The sequence below is a fragment of the Pelodiscus sinensis genome, chromosome 16 (genome assembly GCF_049634645.1).
Source record: "Pelodiscus sinensis isolate JC-2024 chromosome 16, ASM4963464v1, whole genome shotgun sequence".
NCBI classification, from domain to species: domain Eukaryota; kingdom Metazoa; phylum Chordata; order Testudines; family Trionychidae; genus Pelodiscus; species Pelodiscus sinensis.
Window position 1 is genome coordinate 29,243,321 of NC_134726.1, and position 18,710 is coordinate 29,262,030.

The 18,710-nt window shown below is 40.5% G+C and overlaps 1 protein-coding gene across 1 annotated transcript in view; it reads right to left on the reverse strand.

Annotated features, from left to right (window-relative positions):
• The window catches only part of GNA12 (G protein subunit alpha 12), a 107,958-nt gene continuing 89,248 nt past the window's right edge, over nucleotides 1-18,710 (reverse strand). The window contains exons 3-4 of the mRNA XM_006112893.4: nucleotides 9,601-9,651; nucleotides 1-8,066 (exon numbers count right to left, since the gene is read on the reverse strand). Coding sequence (XP_006112955.2) covers nucleotides 7,497-8,066; nucleotides 9,601-9,651 — 621 coding nt within the window. The 3' untranslated portion in view covers nucleotides 1-7,496. The remainder of the gene's footprint in view (nucleotides 8,067-9,600; nucleotides 9,652-18,710) is intronic.

The following is an 18,710-nucleotide window of genomic DNA, read 5'->3' on the forward strand; positions in this document are numbered from 1 at the left end:
AACAGTACAACAAGTCAAGTTTTAATAGATTTATAAAATTCATATATACAAAACAGTCAATTCACCAAAACTATAAAATACATTTTTACACCTCACAATATAATTGAATCTAATACACAGTTTTCATAAGTGGAGACTATCACAGCAAACAGGCTGCTTCTACGGTGGATGCTGTTTTAGTTCTACAAAGACACTTTAATGAGCAATGCCTTTTTTATCTCAACTCAGTTTAGTTTGTCACTGTCTTTAAAAAACACGTGTGAATTGTTAGAAAATAAGGCTAAACTCAGGCCTTTCCTGCCCAATGCAGCAAACTGGTTTAAAAAACAGTTGAATTATATTGCATAGTATGTGTGCTATAATACCGAGGCACTATAGGGTGTTATAGCAGAGAAGGAAACATTTTAAATCCATTTCTAAGATACTGGATTATGTCACAAAGTTAACTAGTGTTCTGTCATTTCTAAAGGCTGATTTTGGCACAGGTATTTTTTTTATTAAAAAAAATAAATCACAGGATATGGGTGATAAATTATGCTGAAGCCAAAGATCAACCAGGGCTAAAGCCAAAGAACTCCCAGACCCATGTTAAAAAAAAAACAACCACAGAATCTGTGCCCTATGTGACACACTCATCGCTTTAGTTATTTCATTTGTATGTGATTCAAACCAAAATTTAAAAAAAAAAAAAAAAAAAACAGCTTGCTTAAAAGAGTGACACACTTGGCCAACTTTTAAGCATCGGGTTTAGTAACACTTGCATTTAGTAAGTCATTAATACAAAAAGGTGGATTAGCAGCTCTAGTCTATTGGGCAATTTTGAACAACAGAACAGGCTGAGCTGGAAAAATGCACTTTATCCAACAGGCTAATGTCTACGAACCAAAAATCAAGTTTCAAAACAACTTCCAAAGCAGAATTTACCACGGGGCCTTTAAATCTTGTGGATTGTTGAAAGCTCATTTACTCACTATTGTGCCAAGCATTTGAGCCTAACACATAGACATCAGTGTGAAGCAGTACAGTAAGAGCAGCAGCTGATTTTGAACAACATGCCCTCATGTCTCAAAGTAACCTGAAGCAATCTGACCCTTTTTAAGCAGTTGTCTCTGCATACTCACAATCTAATACCTTAAAGCAAGGTTAACTAATTTTTTAATTGATCTAAGGCATGCTATCTGATAAGAGCCTTGCATGTCACAAATTACAAGGGATTGAGTTTATAGGACCCAGTTACAAACAGTTGGGGAAAAGGATTTGTAAAAGGAAATGCAAGCTGCTATAGCTGTGCCAATGTGCTGGTATAATACACAGCCAAATAGTTTTCCTGGAGTCTGTTATCAAAGAATACTAGCTCACAACGGATGGCATTTTGTTTCAAGCAGAAACATTTGAGATCCATTTAGAAACTAAATCACCGCACTCTCTCTCTCTCAACAGTACACTTGGGCTGTTTGCCAGAAAGTCCATCTTGGAGGACATCAGTGTAGCTTGTTCCTTCTGACTGTGGTTATTTCCAAGCCAACCAAATGAACCATGGACAAATGCCAAGAACTAGTCTGTAATAGGTTAGAGTACAGCAAGGCAGCCACAGAACTGCTGGCACTGGAGCCATCCCGTGTCTCCCTTCTTCCCCCAAAAGACAAGCATGTCAACACAAGACCGAAACCTAAACACTGATTTTCAAGATACAGCTAAAAAGAGATACAGACTTAAAGAGCCAAGCAATTCAGAGTCAAGACTAAACTGACTCAAGCTGCTGTGAGCAGAGGCGCCACCTGATAGTGAATACAGATCCAGCTTCAGTTCTGAATAGTTTACCTGCCCCTCATCTCCATTTGTGTAAAACAATTTAGTGTCAAGTATTACAAAAAGTGAATTTAGTGCTCAACAAACAAAACAAAACCCCAATTCACAGCACTAAGTGGGGGGAGGGTGGTAATTCCCTCCAGCAAGATACAAACCCCCCCCCCTATAAAACAAAACAACCACCACACACAAACACACCACTCAACCCCCGGCATCAGCGGCACAACTCCGGCAGCAGCACTACAACCCTGGGGGAAGGTGCTGCGTTGTACTGTCAACATACCTCAGTCTTAGGCTAGAACCTCTGGAAGTGAGACTGGAAGAGACTCCATGCTTACTCACTTTAAGACAGGTTCTAAAACAATCTTAAAGCTCTGTCTTAGGAATACAAGGTCTTCCAAGAAGCAGCCATTGTGGAAATCTTAGAAAGATTGTTATTGCTTTAGAGGAGCTACTGAAGTATCTCGCTATCCACCAACTTTTACTGTGTTGCAGTAAAAAGGGAGAAGGGTTACACTGATGTAAACAGTTGGACTTATAACAAAAGTGCTACTTGACGGCCATCCAAGACTAAGGGGGAGCTGATAAGGTATCAGACTTATAACCTCACTACACCACTTTGTTTAATGCAACTGGACAACTGATATGAGGAAGAGATTAATGCTTGCAAAAATAGGTACAGTCTTCATCTTTAGAGGTCAGTATTTGATTTATAGCAAGTTGCATTTGTCTCAAGGCTTGATCTGTTCGAAAATTGGAATCCTGATAGGTGTATAAAGGCCACCCTGAACATCTGATGGAAGTTTTCTGCATGCAACTCCCTTCAAAGTTAAGAAAAAAAATCCAGGCCCTATTACATAGCATCATTATGGAAAATGCAATGAATAAGAACAGTTTTGTTACCGCAATAAAACAAGTACAGTGGGTACACTGTTTTCTAGGCTACTAAACAAGTAACTTCTGATGATGAAAATACCTTGAAACATCTGATGTAAGAAGGGTATATCAAGGGCATTTTACCCATTGTCAAAGCAACAAGTATTAAAGTACGGACCAATTTATTGCTGTGGGCATAGACTGGAATTACAGAATAGGTTACAGTGCCACTGCCTGCTCATTGATGCAAACAGAAAAAGTCATATTGATATTATCTTTACGAAGTTGGGTCAAAGTGCATCCCCTTGCAAATTTAGGGCACAAGTGGACCTTAGTCTATCTTGTAAGAACAGAAAAAAAAATTGTGCATCACAATAGGGTTACTAACCCCTTGAATGGCTGAGTCTCCATACTGCAATTTCCTTTACTATGGAAATTCTTTGGTGGATATATGCTTCTGCCCATTCACCAGGATTATTCAATACCAAATGACTTATACATGGGAAAGCAGGGCTTCAGAACATTAGTTTAGAAGCAGCTTTGTAGCACCTGTTCTCTGGGGTGTATGGTGAGCTGCGGTGTATGGTTGTATTTTGAGGGCATGAGAGCAATTGCTCAAAAGTATCATTCTTACTAGTTAATTAACTAAGCAGCCTCAGCCTAGAAGTACAACAACTACAATCAGCCAAGGTATTTTGAAGGAAGAAAGAGTGGTTCCTCCAAAATTAGGCCTACAGAGATTTACAACACACACTTTAAACAATAAGTCTTTAAAGAGCACTTGATAATTAGCACTAATCTGAAAGACTCCATCGCAGGGTTGGGAAAGGGAAGAAACCCATACACAAGACACAAAACACCTGCATACGAATTAAAATCTGGATTACTCAAGGTACTTCCTCAGAATTCAACTTCCCTAAAAAAGTCTTGCCACATTATCTGAGCGGGAATTTGGGAGGGGGAGTGGAGGGTGAAAAATCAGTGTTGCGGATGGACTGGTGGGACGCATTTCACACCATCTGAGACTCCACTTCAGCTGCTGTCTCAGCTTCAGTACAGTGAAATTTTAGTCTTTGACCTGATGAGCTCCTCCCACAGTGTTTGAACTATAGCTCCTTCCATACTAAAATCTGAGCTGCACAAATGCTCTCAGCTCTGTTTAAACTTCAGCCAGCAAACTTGTTAACCCTTTAGTTATTTTTGAAAAGCTTGCAAAAATGCTAGTCATTAGAAGCTCCTTTAGACATGTTAGCTGCACAATTCTAGGTTTGACAGCACAATTTAAAACATGTAATTTACTATAAAGTTGTCAAGCTCAAACTGCCTACTCTGCTATATAACATGAAATAAAATTCAGATGTGTAGTGACAATGAAACTAGAAATATTCTAAGCAGCTGTCATTTAAATTAGAGCAACTTGTTAATCATAACTACATTCATCTTCATCACCACAATACCTTGCGTTCCCCCTACATCTCAAGAGTATTGGTCAATATGTTGTTAAAAGTGGCAATTACCTATTAAACCTGTAGTTCATCAACAACTGTGATGTAAAATTTTAAAGATAAAAATTGTTTAAGCCCAGTTCACTTGGAAATTCCACAGTAGTTACTGCCTTGTAGATAGTATAAAGAGCAATTTATTGATGAGCTATTAAACCTGTAGTTCATCAACAACTGTGATGTAAAATTTTAAAGATAAAAATTGTTTAAGCCCAGTTCACTTGGAAATTCCACAGTAGTTACTGCCTTGTAGATAGTATAAAGAGCAATTTATTGATGAGCTATTAAACCTGTAGTTCATCAACAACTGTGATGTAAAATTTTAAAGATAAAAATTGTTTAAGCCCAGTTCACTTGGAAATTCCACAGTAGTTACTGCCTTGTAGATAGTATAAAGAGCAATTTATTGATGAGCTAATTTGAGGGAAAGGCACTTACCAGTAACCTGAATGAGTCTTGCGCCAAAGCCACAGTTCTGAAGGCACCACAAGATATCAACATGGTTTTCAGTACAGGCTCCCATCTGCCACTTTTAAAAATTGATAGATCACATAATAGAGCTCTCCTGCTTAAACATGCTGCAAGCCATTTCCTCTGTTTGTCCTTACTGGAGACAACACACATGAAGACAGCATGGCCATGCAGCCCTGTATCCCCACCTTCCTTCTGGGCTTAACAGGGCAACTTCATGGTACAAAGTAGCCATAGCATGCCAGAACAACTGGTTGTGTTTTAGTACTATCATCTGAAAATGAGACTTAAGAGTTGTCAAAATTAAACATGGAAACACAGAATACTACTTTTCAGGGTGAAACTCTAATGGTGAAAGTTGCTTTGAGAACAGCACATGTATTAGTTTAGTTCTTTTAAAAAAAGAATAAAAAAAGTGACCAAGAACATAAGATCTTATATGTGCATTAAAAGAAGAGCAGTTTCATACTACAGTCTCTCAGTTAAAACAGGCAGCTTTTCAAAAATGTGGTTCTAAAAAGGGAACATTTTTTCAAGAGTTGAACAGGGAAAACATTATTCCAAATAGTACACTCAGTAAAATAATGAAATACAAGTATCAACTAGAAAGCTATGCAGTTGGCATTAACCTGCTATAACTCTAAAGTCTCATGTTGAACAGAAACTACTGCAAAGTCTAAATACAGTATTTGAATGAATAATGAAGAGTGATCACCTTTACATCTCATTTAACAAAATAAAGAGGCAAACTCAGAAAATATATTTTCCACTAGACCCCCACAGCTGCTATTTGTAACACCTCATGTTGAAGCATTTACATTTCCAAATGCAATTACCATAACAGAATCCTCATCTGAAACAATGCACAATACTGAAAGAGGAGGATAAATTGATATTTTCCTTTTTATATTTTAAAAAAATCACTAAGTGTTAAAAAAGTAAAATTGGTCCCTAGAGTAAGACTTTTCTAATTAGGTAGTTAACTACTGTTTACATGAGAGAAATAATGGGAGTGTGATTTTTAAATAGATTTTCTGTCTGCGACTCCTTACTGGTTTACTTCACCAAACATTTTATATTAATTATATAAAAGTAGAACACAACCACATCCTTTTCACTCCTGAAGCCAGCACAAAGAAAGCTAAAATGGTAGGAAATTTATGCATTAGGAAGCTTTGTACACCACACACAGATACGAACTTTTGCAAACCACAACAGGAAAGATTTTAGATTTTATCCAAGTTAAACATGTTAAACTTCAGAGTGGGGTTCTTTTTAGATCAGCACCTCCCATAGGATTAAATGCTGAAGGGGTACTTCTTTCACATGTCATTACAGTTTGAAAGGAGACAAGAAATACATCGTTTCTGCTGTCTTAGTCTAGTTAGAGAAAGCCCTTCTGATTTTTTTTTTTTAAATAATCAAACTACAGTATCAATTTCACATTACATATTTGTGTTTGAAAGCTCCCTGGGAAGAAGAAAAAAAGACACTACAGCATTGAAATAAAAGGCAGGTCTTAAATTTTGTTTATGCACCTCATTGTAGTAGACAAGATTGGTATTATCTATACACAAACAAAGGCACCTGTAAATGTTGAGAGCTAGAAAGTCAACCATTCATATCAACATTATTCACAGCCTCTTGCAATTTCACATGTGTACACCATCACCTGAAATGGGACACTCTAAATTTGACAGTTTATGCAAACTACATGTAAATTAATATATGCTAAAGATCTGATTAAGAAACAGATTAAAATTGGGCTAGTTTACAGGGTTCTGCTGTCCAAACGTATCAGTGCAGCTGTAAAATTGGAATCTCATGAGTGTTCGCTCTTCTTGTAAGGTCAGCTGTTAGGAACTAATCAAGCAGATGTTCTACCTCCAAAAAATTTTCTAAAAAGTTTAATCGGCTTCCACATGTTTGGAGACAGACAGCCCTGTTAAGTGAGAAGTTGGATCTTCATAAATACTGCCAACTGCAGGTGAGAGAACAATGCTGAATTTCCATAAACCACACCTCACTAGAGCACCCACTATGTGCAGATAAGTGGTCAGATGTTCTAGTGCATGCCTCAAGCTGCATTACTATGGAAGTCAGTTTCCCATGATGTAAGATACTGTATATGTAGTGCAAAACAAAATATTGTCCATCAGCTAGGCCTTAATTTTCTCCTCCATTTGACTCCGGAATGGCAGGAAACAGGACTTGTAGAGCCTGGTGGATTTCACTCATAATACTACTGAATTTCATTTATAGTCTTAGACTTGCATGTGTCAAGAGATTGATGCAAGGCCTTCAGACAAGAGTTGTGCATCCACATAAGTGGACTCCAGATCCTTGACAAACACTACACATGCAAGCAAGATCTGGTTACATATTTAAAGATTACATGTGGAATTGTGATTAATATATTGCCATTTATTCTCTAGCACAACTACCAACCTCGTTGTAATTTACATGAGTTTGACTGGTTAATTCAGCTCCTTCAGAGAAAGGCAGTCTGTACAGTTACAGTTTTATCCTTGCAAAATAACAGTTTTCATTAAAAGTCTTCCTTACGCAGTTTTTCAAGGTTAGATTTTTCTAAACCAGGAAGGTGATTTTGTTATTCAACATTCCAAACTAGCTGTCAAACCCTATAATGGACACTTTTTTCAGTAGTGTTACTTGTCTGAATGATTCAGTAGCTAACATCAATGTTTGACTCCTTCTGTCTCCATGACTGGCTAGTTTCAGCGTTCCTGAGTCAAGTGAACAGCTTGGTTCCTAAAACCACAAAGCTTTGACTTATAGACCCTGGGTAAATTTCAACAAGACAAGGGGAGCTCTTCTTCACTGCAACATAATATCCTTTAGATTCTCTTGAAGGATCGTGTCCTTCACTGCATGAAACACAAAACGGATATTTTCAGTGTCTATGGCAGTTGTGAAATGATGGAAAAGTGGCTTACTGCGGTTCCGCCTCTTTCTGTCAAAACACTGCACCAAGTAACGCTGAACATCTTCTAGCCTATGAGGGTCACCTTTGAAATCTGAGAAATACTTCTTAATGCTGACTGTCTTTACCTTCTCTACAAGGAGATCCATTTTGTTCAGGAATAGGATGATAGAAACATTAAAGAAGAGCTTGTTATTGACTATTGTCTCAAAGATGTTCATGGACTCCACCAGTCTGTTTGTGCGTCTGTCTTCCATGAGAACCTGGTCATATTCACTGGAGGAAACCATAAACAAAATTGAAGTTATCCCATCAAAGCACTGGAACCACTTCTGTCGCTGAGACCTCTGTCCACCCACATCCACCATCTTGAAAGGTATTTTTTTAATGATGAAGTCATGCTCTACAATTCCCTTGGTGGCTTTTCTGGCTAGCAAAATATCTTGTTTGCTTGGAAAATAATTCTGTAAAAGAAAGAACAACAACATCAAATTGCCTCAGATTTTCCTTTTAAAAATATGCAACATCAGCTAGGATTTTAAAATTACTATTTATCATTTCAATATAATCATAGCTGTGGGAAACTATAATGCTCCTGTTCCAGGAGCTATAGGATAATGAATATCAGTTGTCACCAAATGAAGGACTTCTTATGCACTGCCAAAATTAATGGGACCAGTGGACTGCACACTGAAAACTTGCAGTTGGAAGATGGAGGAACATGATGGGGCATGTGAAAGTTAATCTATAGGTCCAGTACTTTTCTTCAAAGTTTCATCCCTTCTGCATATTTAAATTCTCTTCTATTTTCAGATTGGAAACTACCTTCATGAGCAAGAATATCCTAACGATAAATGATTAATTAGTGTTAATGAATGCAAGCAGCCATAATGTCAGTGAAATTATTTTTAAAAAGCTTGATATATCAACATCATCTTGCAAGCTTTAGTGACAATATCCTTCCACAGTAGTATGTGCCGACCACTACCACAAGCTTAATTTTGTTTTAAGTACTGGCCAATCTCACGGCTACCTATGGGTTCTGAGCAACAGTGAAATGGATGGAATTCTACCACCTTTCTCTGTGCTAAGAAAGAGATGAGCAGCACTACATTCCCTCGAACCCAGCTGGCCCTTCTGCAACAACCCAAACTGTTTTCCCCATTACTGTAGCCCTTACAGGTGGCAGAAGCTCAATGGCAATTTCTTGTAAAATTCACACTGCTACTCAGGGCATTTGTGAACAGTAGCTCAACACAGGAAGTGGACATGGTCCAAAAGATGATGAGAGAGGAGACAGAAAAGGAAGATGAGGCTTTTTATGCATGTAACTTTTTACTGTATTTCTTATTTGTCAATACAAAGGTTTAGGAAATTGTTCAAACCCATATCAAGTTGTACAGACCAAAGTCAGGGCCATCCTGAGGGAGGGGCAGGGCCTGGGGACCCCCCCTCCGTCCCCGCAACCCACCTCCACCCTGCCTCTGCTCCACCCCTTCCCTAAAACCTGCCCCTCCCCTGCGCCAACTGAGTCAAAGGATTGGGGGGGGGGGGAGGTGTGGGGGGAGGCTCATAATGGGGCAGCAGCAGAGGTTGGAGTGACCCAGCAGCCTGCTCCACCCTGCTGCCCTCTCCCAGCCTACTCCACTGTAGTGACTGAAAGAAGAACACCTGTGGTGAGCGGGGGTGGAACCCCTGCTCCCACCCTGCACCAGGCCCTCAGGTAATCCTCCTGGCCATGCTGGGCTACATCCGTAAGACGGTTGAGGTAGCCACCATCAGGGCCCCCAAAGCGCGGGGCTTGGGACTGCCACGCTGAACTGTCTTATGGACAGGATGGCTCTGGCCAAAGTTTAATACACTTTAGGAGGACACAGTTTTCTAAACTAAAATATTTGGATCTTATGGTCACACATTATAAACTAGGGATATTAAACCATCTGCAATAATGCACTTCCTAACTTTAAACCCTGTGGACTATAAATAGTTTCCCCTCACCAGCTGGCCAATCCGATCCAGGTTATCCAGGAAGTATTTCACCGATTCACCCTGTTGAAGAGGAAAGAGATGCTTCTTAAATCTTATTTCTAGGCTAGCAAATCAAGCAGTTTCTTAAATGAAAGCCTTTTTTGCCCATTTACTTTTTCAAATACACTGAAGTTTACACACACACACACACACACACACACACACACACACACACACTCTCTCCTGGTGTGTTTAGGGGCTGTAATGAGAAGAGCACTGCGTAGTGTACTTTAAAACAAACTCTTGGGAAGAAAATTGCAACAGCTTTAACATAACACTCAGACAGTGCAGTGCTTCCTGTGGAATGCCCTGTGAAAAAACAGAACGCACATTACTTAGAAATCAATAAAGAAAGTTTATCACAATAAGGTTTGCACAATAAGTGCTCAAAATTCATACAGTGAAACTTGAATTGCTGCTAAAGTCAGTTTATGCTTTGTCTTAATGAACTGGGTCCTCTTTTGTATGAAGAATGCCAATTTAAGTCACTCTAACAGCACAATAGGCTACATTTAATGGAAGTCATTTTACTTGTCCTAAAAAACTCATGCAGAGAAAAGACGCACATCCTAAATATCAGCTGACAGGTTTTGAAGCAGCAATAGGTTTACGCAACCTGGGATTTGTCTGGTTTAAATCTTCACTGAAGACACAGGCTTGGCAAAAAGGACTACATTTTTCTTCAAAATATGGTCCCTTGACTCCATTCTGAAGGATACAGTGGTTTAAAAAAAAAAAATCTAACCAGGTTATTTTTAAAACAGAAGTGGCTTTTTATAAAAATGTATCAGACTATTGTTGAATTGGGTATATATTATAAATCTCAAGGATTATTTATATGTATCTTTTTAAAAATGAATTTCTTTACAAGACCTCCAATAAATCACACTTAAATCAGCCAAATAAAATGGAATTTCACGTGAAGGAATACTTCATAGGCCTTGGAAGCTTCAATTTCATCCCAAAGGGAAAGCTTACTTCTGTCAAGGATCTTCTTCCTCAAACCCATCCATTTTGGAGTACTTCACATCCTACTAAATTACCATTCACTCCCTGTTGCATCACTAGACATTATTCTTGAACCTTTAAACACGTTTGAAATCTCCCTTCAAAACCCATCCATTGCACTCCTGGGGACAAGATGTATGCATTAGAGAGCTACCTGTACACTGAACTAAGATTAAGATTGGTAATTTGAGCTCACCAAAGAGATACATTCGGAATCAGATCTATCCTAGGAACACACTTATCACCCAGAAGCAAGATCTGCCTACTTATTTATATGATCCCCATCACCTTAGTGTCTGAGGCAACAGAACCAAAGTCCTTTCCAAAATGAATGAAAAAGGGTACTGCTTTGACAGCCATTGGTTTGGAAGAGTCACAAGGAGGCTAGAACATTCAATATTAACTTAATATAGCTCAGCATAACCTTTCAGACTAAGGGACGCACGGAACCCACCAATCCCAGCTGGCAGAGATATAGTATAGTGGGCCCTCTATCACACATTACCCCAACACTTTGGGGCAATGTAAAATATAATCTAACTGATGACACATGGGGCTCTGAAAATCATTTTGATAAGTATATACACATTGTGCACAAAGAGTTGAGTTTGTGCTGGAAATATGTTCTTAAAATATGTTTGCAGGCAGTATGTAAGCAAAACCTGCCCTTGACAAAGAAACGTGTATTGACTTGTCTGACTGGCAGAAGAAAATGAAAGTGTATGATAGTTTTGATTATTAAGACACAGCTTAGTTATCACATCACGGGCAGAGTATGCACCTGCAGAATCCTTTGGTTGCTCTGAGACAGATGATGGATTTTAGGTAACAAAAGGGGAGCAAAGAGACACTTTAGTAGTCCATCACTTAAGGGGCAAAGGCAACAGCACCTTTTGATTCTGTGAAGGAGGATCCTGGCCTGGAGATGCTAGCAACTTGGTGTAAAGAACACTGTTTACACAAAGATTACAACGTGCTAAGATTAGTCACTAGAAAGCGTGATTTATTTTGTTTGGTCTGTAACCACATCTGCCGCTTTCATTTAATATCATTTAAATAACTCATCTTCCTCTATATATTTGAGAGAGAGTTTGCCTATTTATTCAAGAACGCCTCCTAAACAGTAAGAGCTAGGACCATCAAAGAGACCCAGGGTTCCTCTTATAACTAGGGATGTTAAAAATTGTGTAACAGGCTGAAGCAGAGCCCACAGCAAAGCCTCCCTGTGAGTGAGGCTGCCAGCCCGGCTCCCAAGGAGGAGGCTTTGCTGCGGTAGGTCAGCGAAGCTCCCCGGGAATGGAGTGGGCAGTTCTTGCCCACCTGCCTCCCCAGGAGCTGGCTGAGTGTAACCGATACCATTAACTGATAAGCTCAGCTTACTGGCTTCAGTTATACTCCAACATCTCTAATCATAATTTAAAACAACAATGTAAGAATTTGGTTGTGCCGGGAAAGTGAGGTATGTCTGGAATGGGATTGCTTCTCAAAGTCAAACAGAAATGAGACAGAATCACCAGGTAGGTGAAAGGGGCTGGCTGTGGACACGCACCCCCCCATCTGGGACTGCCCGGCCCCGAGCCTCCCACAGCCCAGGTGCCCTTTCTGGAGGGCAGGGGAGGACTGACACTCTCCCCCTTCTCCCAGATTCATATGGGGACATTGGTGGCTGTTCCCCTTAGAGAGTGAGGGGAAAGTACATAGTTTGCTGCATTCCTCACTGGCTGAGAAGTGCGTGGGGGGGGGGGGGGGGGAGATGAGCAGTGCACTTTGCTCTCACTCTGACAGAGGCAAGGGGAAGAGCAAGCAGACCTGGTATGAATTCTGGATGGGGGTGTAGTTTCAATCCCTTCCACCCAATCCCCTACACACATACCTACCCCTCTACCCTGAGCCCCTCTTCAACCCCAACCCTGACCCTTGTGCGCATGCACGCACGCACGCACAAGTAGATCCCTGCCCTGAGCCCTTCCTTAAGGACCTGTGCAACGCCAGGTAAAATGTGCTAGTTATTCTTGTTTTATTACAAAGCCATATCAGAGAAGTATATTAGAGTCAAGCACAATTTTTCAGCTATTCTAACAGGATGGTGTGTACTGTCTCTTCGATGGCAGCAAACAATTTCTGAGTGTCCAGGGAGGGAACTGGACACTACAGGGAGATCTCTCTGATGAACTGGGATTCACTGATTGTTACTTGGAAATGGGGATTTCCCTACAATCTACCTATTGCCCCCCTTCACTGGTCAAATCAAGAAAGATGAACATACCAATAATCAAGAATGTGTCATTTGTGGGTTCAAGTGGTGTATCTATATCTGAACAGCCCAAAGCAAAAATACAGCTACCTACTGAAGAAACAGGTCTCAAGACCCAAGGTAGTTCCTGATGTTTGTTGGTCCAACTTTAGCCATTATATTGAGATTAGAAGATGACCACAGGCAAACCTCTTTCAGAACAGCTTACAAAGAAGGAAAACATCTGTTTCAATGTGTAAAACTGGAGGAGCTTGATTTTCCATACTGACCAGCTGAGCTAGTGCTGACAAAATGTGTGAAAAGCCTGCGAACACCATGCCTCAGGACTCCATCGATATGCAGAAAGCCTTATAAACCAGTCATGGTCAAAGCCAATTTTAGAAGTATCAGTGAGACGGTCAAGAATGCTAGGGACTCAATACAGTTTGCGCAAACAAATATGGTGTTGCATCATTCTTTCTAGTTAAGCAAGAGATACCTCACACTATAAGCAGAAGGCCAAAAGTAAGTGCATAGTCCGTTGTTAACAAGCCCGAAAGTACTCACTATCTTTTTGCAAGAAAATTAACTGAGTGGTTAGAAGATTGTGGTGCAACAGTACATGACTCAGTAGTTGACTTTAGTAAGGTTTCTGATACTGTTTCACATGATCTTCTCAAATCAACTAGGGAAATACAACCTAGATCAGGGGTGGGCAATAATTTTTAAAAAGGAGCCCACTTCATAAATTTCTGAAGTGGCCCCAGCACCCTGGAAGGGGCAGGGCTTTGGTAGGAAGGAACAGGGCCATGAGACTTCTTGTGCTCCCCCCATGACAGACCCTGACTTGCCTGGGGAAGGAGAGTGCAAAGTCCCCACTCCCAGAGAGAATCATCAGCTGTTTTAACAGCCGGCGTTTCTCTCTAGCTGCTGCGCACCCTTGGTGGGTGGGTGGGTGAGGGGAGGAGGAGAGAAGACTTTGCATGCTTCCCTGCCTCCAGGTCTTGATTGCAAGGGCTATGGAGCGGCAGGGTGGCCTCTGGCCAGGTCCACTGGTTTGGCGGGTTGGATCTGGCTGGCGGAGGCCCCTTTGCCCACCCCTGACCTAGATGGAATTACAACAAAGGTGAGTGCATAGCTGGTTAGAAAACCATTCCCAGAGATTAGTTAACAGTGATTCATAGTCAAGCTGGAAGGAATATCATTGTGAGTACTGTGGGGCTTGGTCCTGCATTCAGTTCTGTTTACGGTCTTCATCAGGCCTGGGCAAAATGCCCGCCAAGCTGCCAGACCTGGCCTGTGGACTTCCTGCCTACCTTTTTCCCTGCGCTGAGAAATGCAGCCACTGCGGGGATGTTCAAATAGCTGTGAGCTAGGGGAGGAAGGAAAGGATTCACGTGCTGCTCCCACCCCCAGCACAATCTCATTGGCCAGTTTCTGGCCAATGGGAGCTGCCTGTTCTCAACAGGCAGCTTGGGACGTACCCTTTCCCCAGGCTCATAGCTGTTCAAAAACCATGTGTGCAGCAAGTGTGGGAGTGGCATAGGCAGGAAGTCAAGCAGGTAAGTCTCCCAGCCAGAGCCTGCCTCTAGCACCCCAACCCTCTGCCCCTCCACTCCACATAACCCAAACCCTCTGTCCCCTTCCTGCATCCATATCCCCTCCTAAATCCTGTACCCCAACTGCCTGCCCCACCAAACCCATGCATCAAGTCACAACTCCCTCCTGTCCTAGGTCACAGCCCAAACCCCTCCTGCACTCTAGTCCCCTTCCCCAGGTCACAACCCCCTCTTGCCCAAGGTCACAACACAAACCCTTGCACCTTAGTCCCCTAACCCAGGTCACAACTGCCTCCTTCACCCAAACTCCATCCCAGACCCCACAACCTCTCCTACACCTCAGTCCCTTACCACAAGCTCCCTTCTACACCCAACCTCCATCGCAAACCCCACATATCCTCCATTAATATGGCAGTGTAGCCGTTGACCAATTCTTGGAGTGGCCCTCCTATCAAAAATTATTGCCCACCCCGGTCTTCATAATTTATTTAGCTAATGTGATAAAGAGTACACGTATAAAGCTTGTGAATGATACCAAGCTGGGAGGGGTTGTAAGTGCTTTGAAAAATAGGATTAAAATTCAAAATGATCTGGAAAAACCAGAGAAACGATTTGAAGGAAACAGGATGAAATTCCATCAGGACAAATGCAAAGTACTCCACTTCAGAACAATCAATTACCCATTACAAAATGCGAAAGGAGTACTTAGTAAGGAGTACTGCAGAAAGGGACTGTGAGGGGGTGTGTAATAGGTGGATCACATGCTAAATATGAGTCAATACTATGACACTTCTCCTCCCCCCCCAAAAGCAAACATTCTGAGATGTATTAGCACGAATGCTGCAAGCAAGGCATGATAATTCTTCTTTTGCTCCACTCTGTATGCCAGTAATGGATTCAACTGGACAAGTGTGTTCCGTTTGTGCCACATTTCAAGAAAAATGTGGACAAACTGGAAAAGGTCAACAGCAGAGCAATAAAAGTGATTAAATATCTAGAAAAAATGAACTATGAGGAAAGATTTAAAAAAATTGGGTTTGTTTAGTCTGAAGAGAAGACTGAATGGAGAACACAACAACAGTTTTAAAGACCTAAGAGGCTGTTACAGGGAGGAGGGAGAAAAATTACTCTTGTTAACCTTCAGGGACAGGAAAAAAAAAAAGCCAACTGAACTAAGAGAAGCTTAGGTAGCTTAGGTTGGACATTGAGAAAAATTTCCCCTTAGTTAGTTAAGCACTGGGTATTATTGTCAAGGGAGATTGTGGAATGTCTGTCATTGGAAATTTTTAAGACTAGGTTAGACAATCACTTGTCAGGGACAGCCTAGATAATACTTAGTTCTGACTTAAGTGCTGGATAGTAGACTAGACAGTCCCTTCCAATCCAAGGATTCTATGATCTATTCAAACAGTGAGAGCTGCAGAATTTTCAAAAAGACATTTTAAGAAGCCATACCCTTAATGTCATATAATATTGTCATAAAATTACTGCACCCATTATTGCTGGCTTTGGAAAATATCTTCCAAGATGGGATGGATCTAGGTAGCAAGGCTGGTGGGCTATTTTTACTACCACAGTTAGAGAAGACAATCATTCTTTCTTGTAAGTTCTACTGCTGAAACCCCTTGGGTCATTAAACAATGCGATCCAAGCTCTGCTACAACAGTAGATTCTCTTTTTCCAGCAACAGAAGCTACACTTGGATCAGAGATATATCCAGTGAAAAATGGGTAAGAAGACTTCAGTCCAGAAGTTGACTAATGAAAGCACTTATGCCAAATCCTCAAGTGAAGATGACAAAAAGGGTTTAAGCCAAGCCAGCTGAAGGATAGGACTAATTTGTACAAATCTATAATAGTGACTTCCGGATTCTATTCAAACTGTACGTAGCTTTTACAGATGCCATCTTATAAAATACCAAATAGTTGACTCAAACATGGCACTACCGGCAATGGGGCTGTCGTCGGATCAAGACAAAATAGAGAATTTGAAAAGAGAGTGGAATGTCACATGACAAACGAAGAAAGATTTGACTACAACTTTTTTCTTGAAACAACCCCCCTGTGACTCAATCTGAACTTTGTGCTATTTTTTTTGGGGGGGGGGGGGGGAAATGAATGAAATAGGAATTCATCTCTTGTTACTCCTAGTCATGACAATTGAGTGGGTTTTTTTTCATTAAATATAATTTGGTGTTCTGAAAAAAAGTCACTTTCTGCCTGATCTTGTGAATGAACTAATGAGCAGATCAATTGAAGGGCTGGAAGTCCAAGACACATGACAAGCCACCAAAGAATAAGGCATTGCATTTAACAAAGTTATGCAAATTACAACAAGAATCCAAGAAGGCTGTAAATGCTTTATTAAAGGCTTGAATAGCCAACTTTAATTTATGTGATGATTTAAAAAACAGGAGTTAAACCTAATAAAATGATCATGAAAATTTCAGTTTTACTATGGTGCTATCCACTCCAACTCTGACCTCCCAGTCCTTCCCTCAGCTCTCACCTCCCTGTAAATTCTAACACTTCCCTTACAGTCAGTATTTTCCCCTAGAATTGAAATTGAAGAGAAGGTACAGACAAGCAGAAGAATTTGCCAGAATTTGCTGGCAAGGCAAACAGGCTGATGTGTCAGGAAGCTGAAACACAGTTTAGCAAAAGAGAAAGCTTTGTTGCTATTAAGGCAGAGGGGTATTACAGTGGCTCAGAGTTCTGGATGTCCTGAACAGGATGACCTCATACTAATGAATGGAGACAATAGACCTCTGACTCATCACTTTCCATCTTCAAGTAAAATAGGAAGAGCGTGTTTCATAAGGGATCTAGCACCTATACATTAAAATGTGAATGGTCAATACTTGCAAGTGATTGTAAAAGATTTACAGATGGGGCTGGTAGGGAGAAATTACGTTTTTTCCTCAGGATAACATCTTCCTAACAACTGCTAAAATAAGAGCTTCTTCCTTGCAGTCATGAATTTTAAGAAGGTGAGTGTAATATCCTGCATTTTTTGGCACTCTTTTAAAAAGACTGTCTTGTCAAGGCATCATGGGATTGGGCAGAAGAAATCTCACGGACTCCAAGAATAAAATTCTTCCTGTACAGCATTAGTCATATGGTGCAGCTGGAGGGGAGCCCAAGAGGGAAAGGTCAGCGAACTAAAAGTGTACCTTTCTTCATATCCCTTGTCTTTAACAATGCCTCTCGATGTGGTACAGACTCCAAGTGTGTCTGAAAACTTGTTCTTTTCTTTAATTACTTTGTACGCACATCCTCCCACGCACAGAACAGGAAACAGCTGTGTGCATGTAAATTGCTAAAATACACAAGTAAGTTTACCTGATTTATTGCTTGTGCCTCCCCATATTCCCTGCCTTACACTGATCATTTTGTTATATGTATACTACAGTTTTAAAGTCAAAACAAGACTAGAAGAGAGTAGTATATTTAACAAAGTCATCAGTGATTTGGTGGACACAAAATAATCTATCACCTATTTTTTAAACAGAGCTTTTCAAAAGCCCTATAATTGAGGAAAAGAATTAATCGCTTTTTTAATATATCTGCTTATAACTCGCTTAAGCAAAACATTCGCCATTAATCCCCATAAGGATGGCTGCACCAGAGGATTGAAAATGGACAGATCTAAAGATTTCTGAATGTTCTCTCCCAAAAAAACCCCCAAAAGACCCTTAAGTGAAAAACTCAAGTCAAGACATCAATTTCTAGTCCAAAACCTACATGACCTCCAAATGGTTTCAAGGTAAATACACCTCCTAGCATTTAAAATATCCACAAAAAACTGAGGAAGGAGATAGTTTCTATCAGAAACATTTCTCATATTAGTTTGCCAGCAAAACAATTTTAAGAAATCTTTTCTAGACAAGATGGCTCAAATAGAAACCTGTACTAATCCCCACAACTTTAACATGCTGGCAACGTAAAGTTACTGCAACATAAAAATGGCAAGGACAAATAGTCCAGCGGTTAGGGCACTAACCTGGCATTAGGAACCGTGGGTACAACTTTCTATTTTATCAGATTTCCTCTGACACTATGGGCGTGTGACCAAGTCCACACTTTAGTTCACCATCTGTAAAATGAGGACAACAACAGCACTCACCTATATCACAGGAGTGTTGAGAGAATAAATACATGAACATTGTGATGTGTTCCGATACCGTGGTAATTGTGGCCATATAAATTCCTTACATAGAAACCTCCAAAAAAGTGCCAAAGTTACAAAGTAGATTACAAATCTGAAATGGCATCTAACAT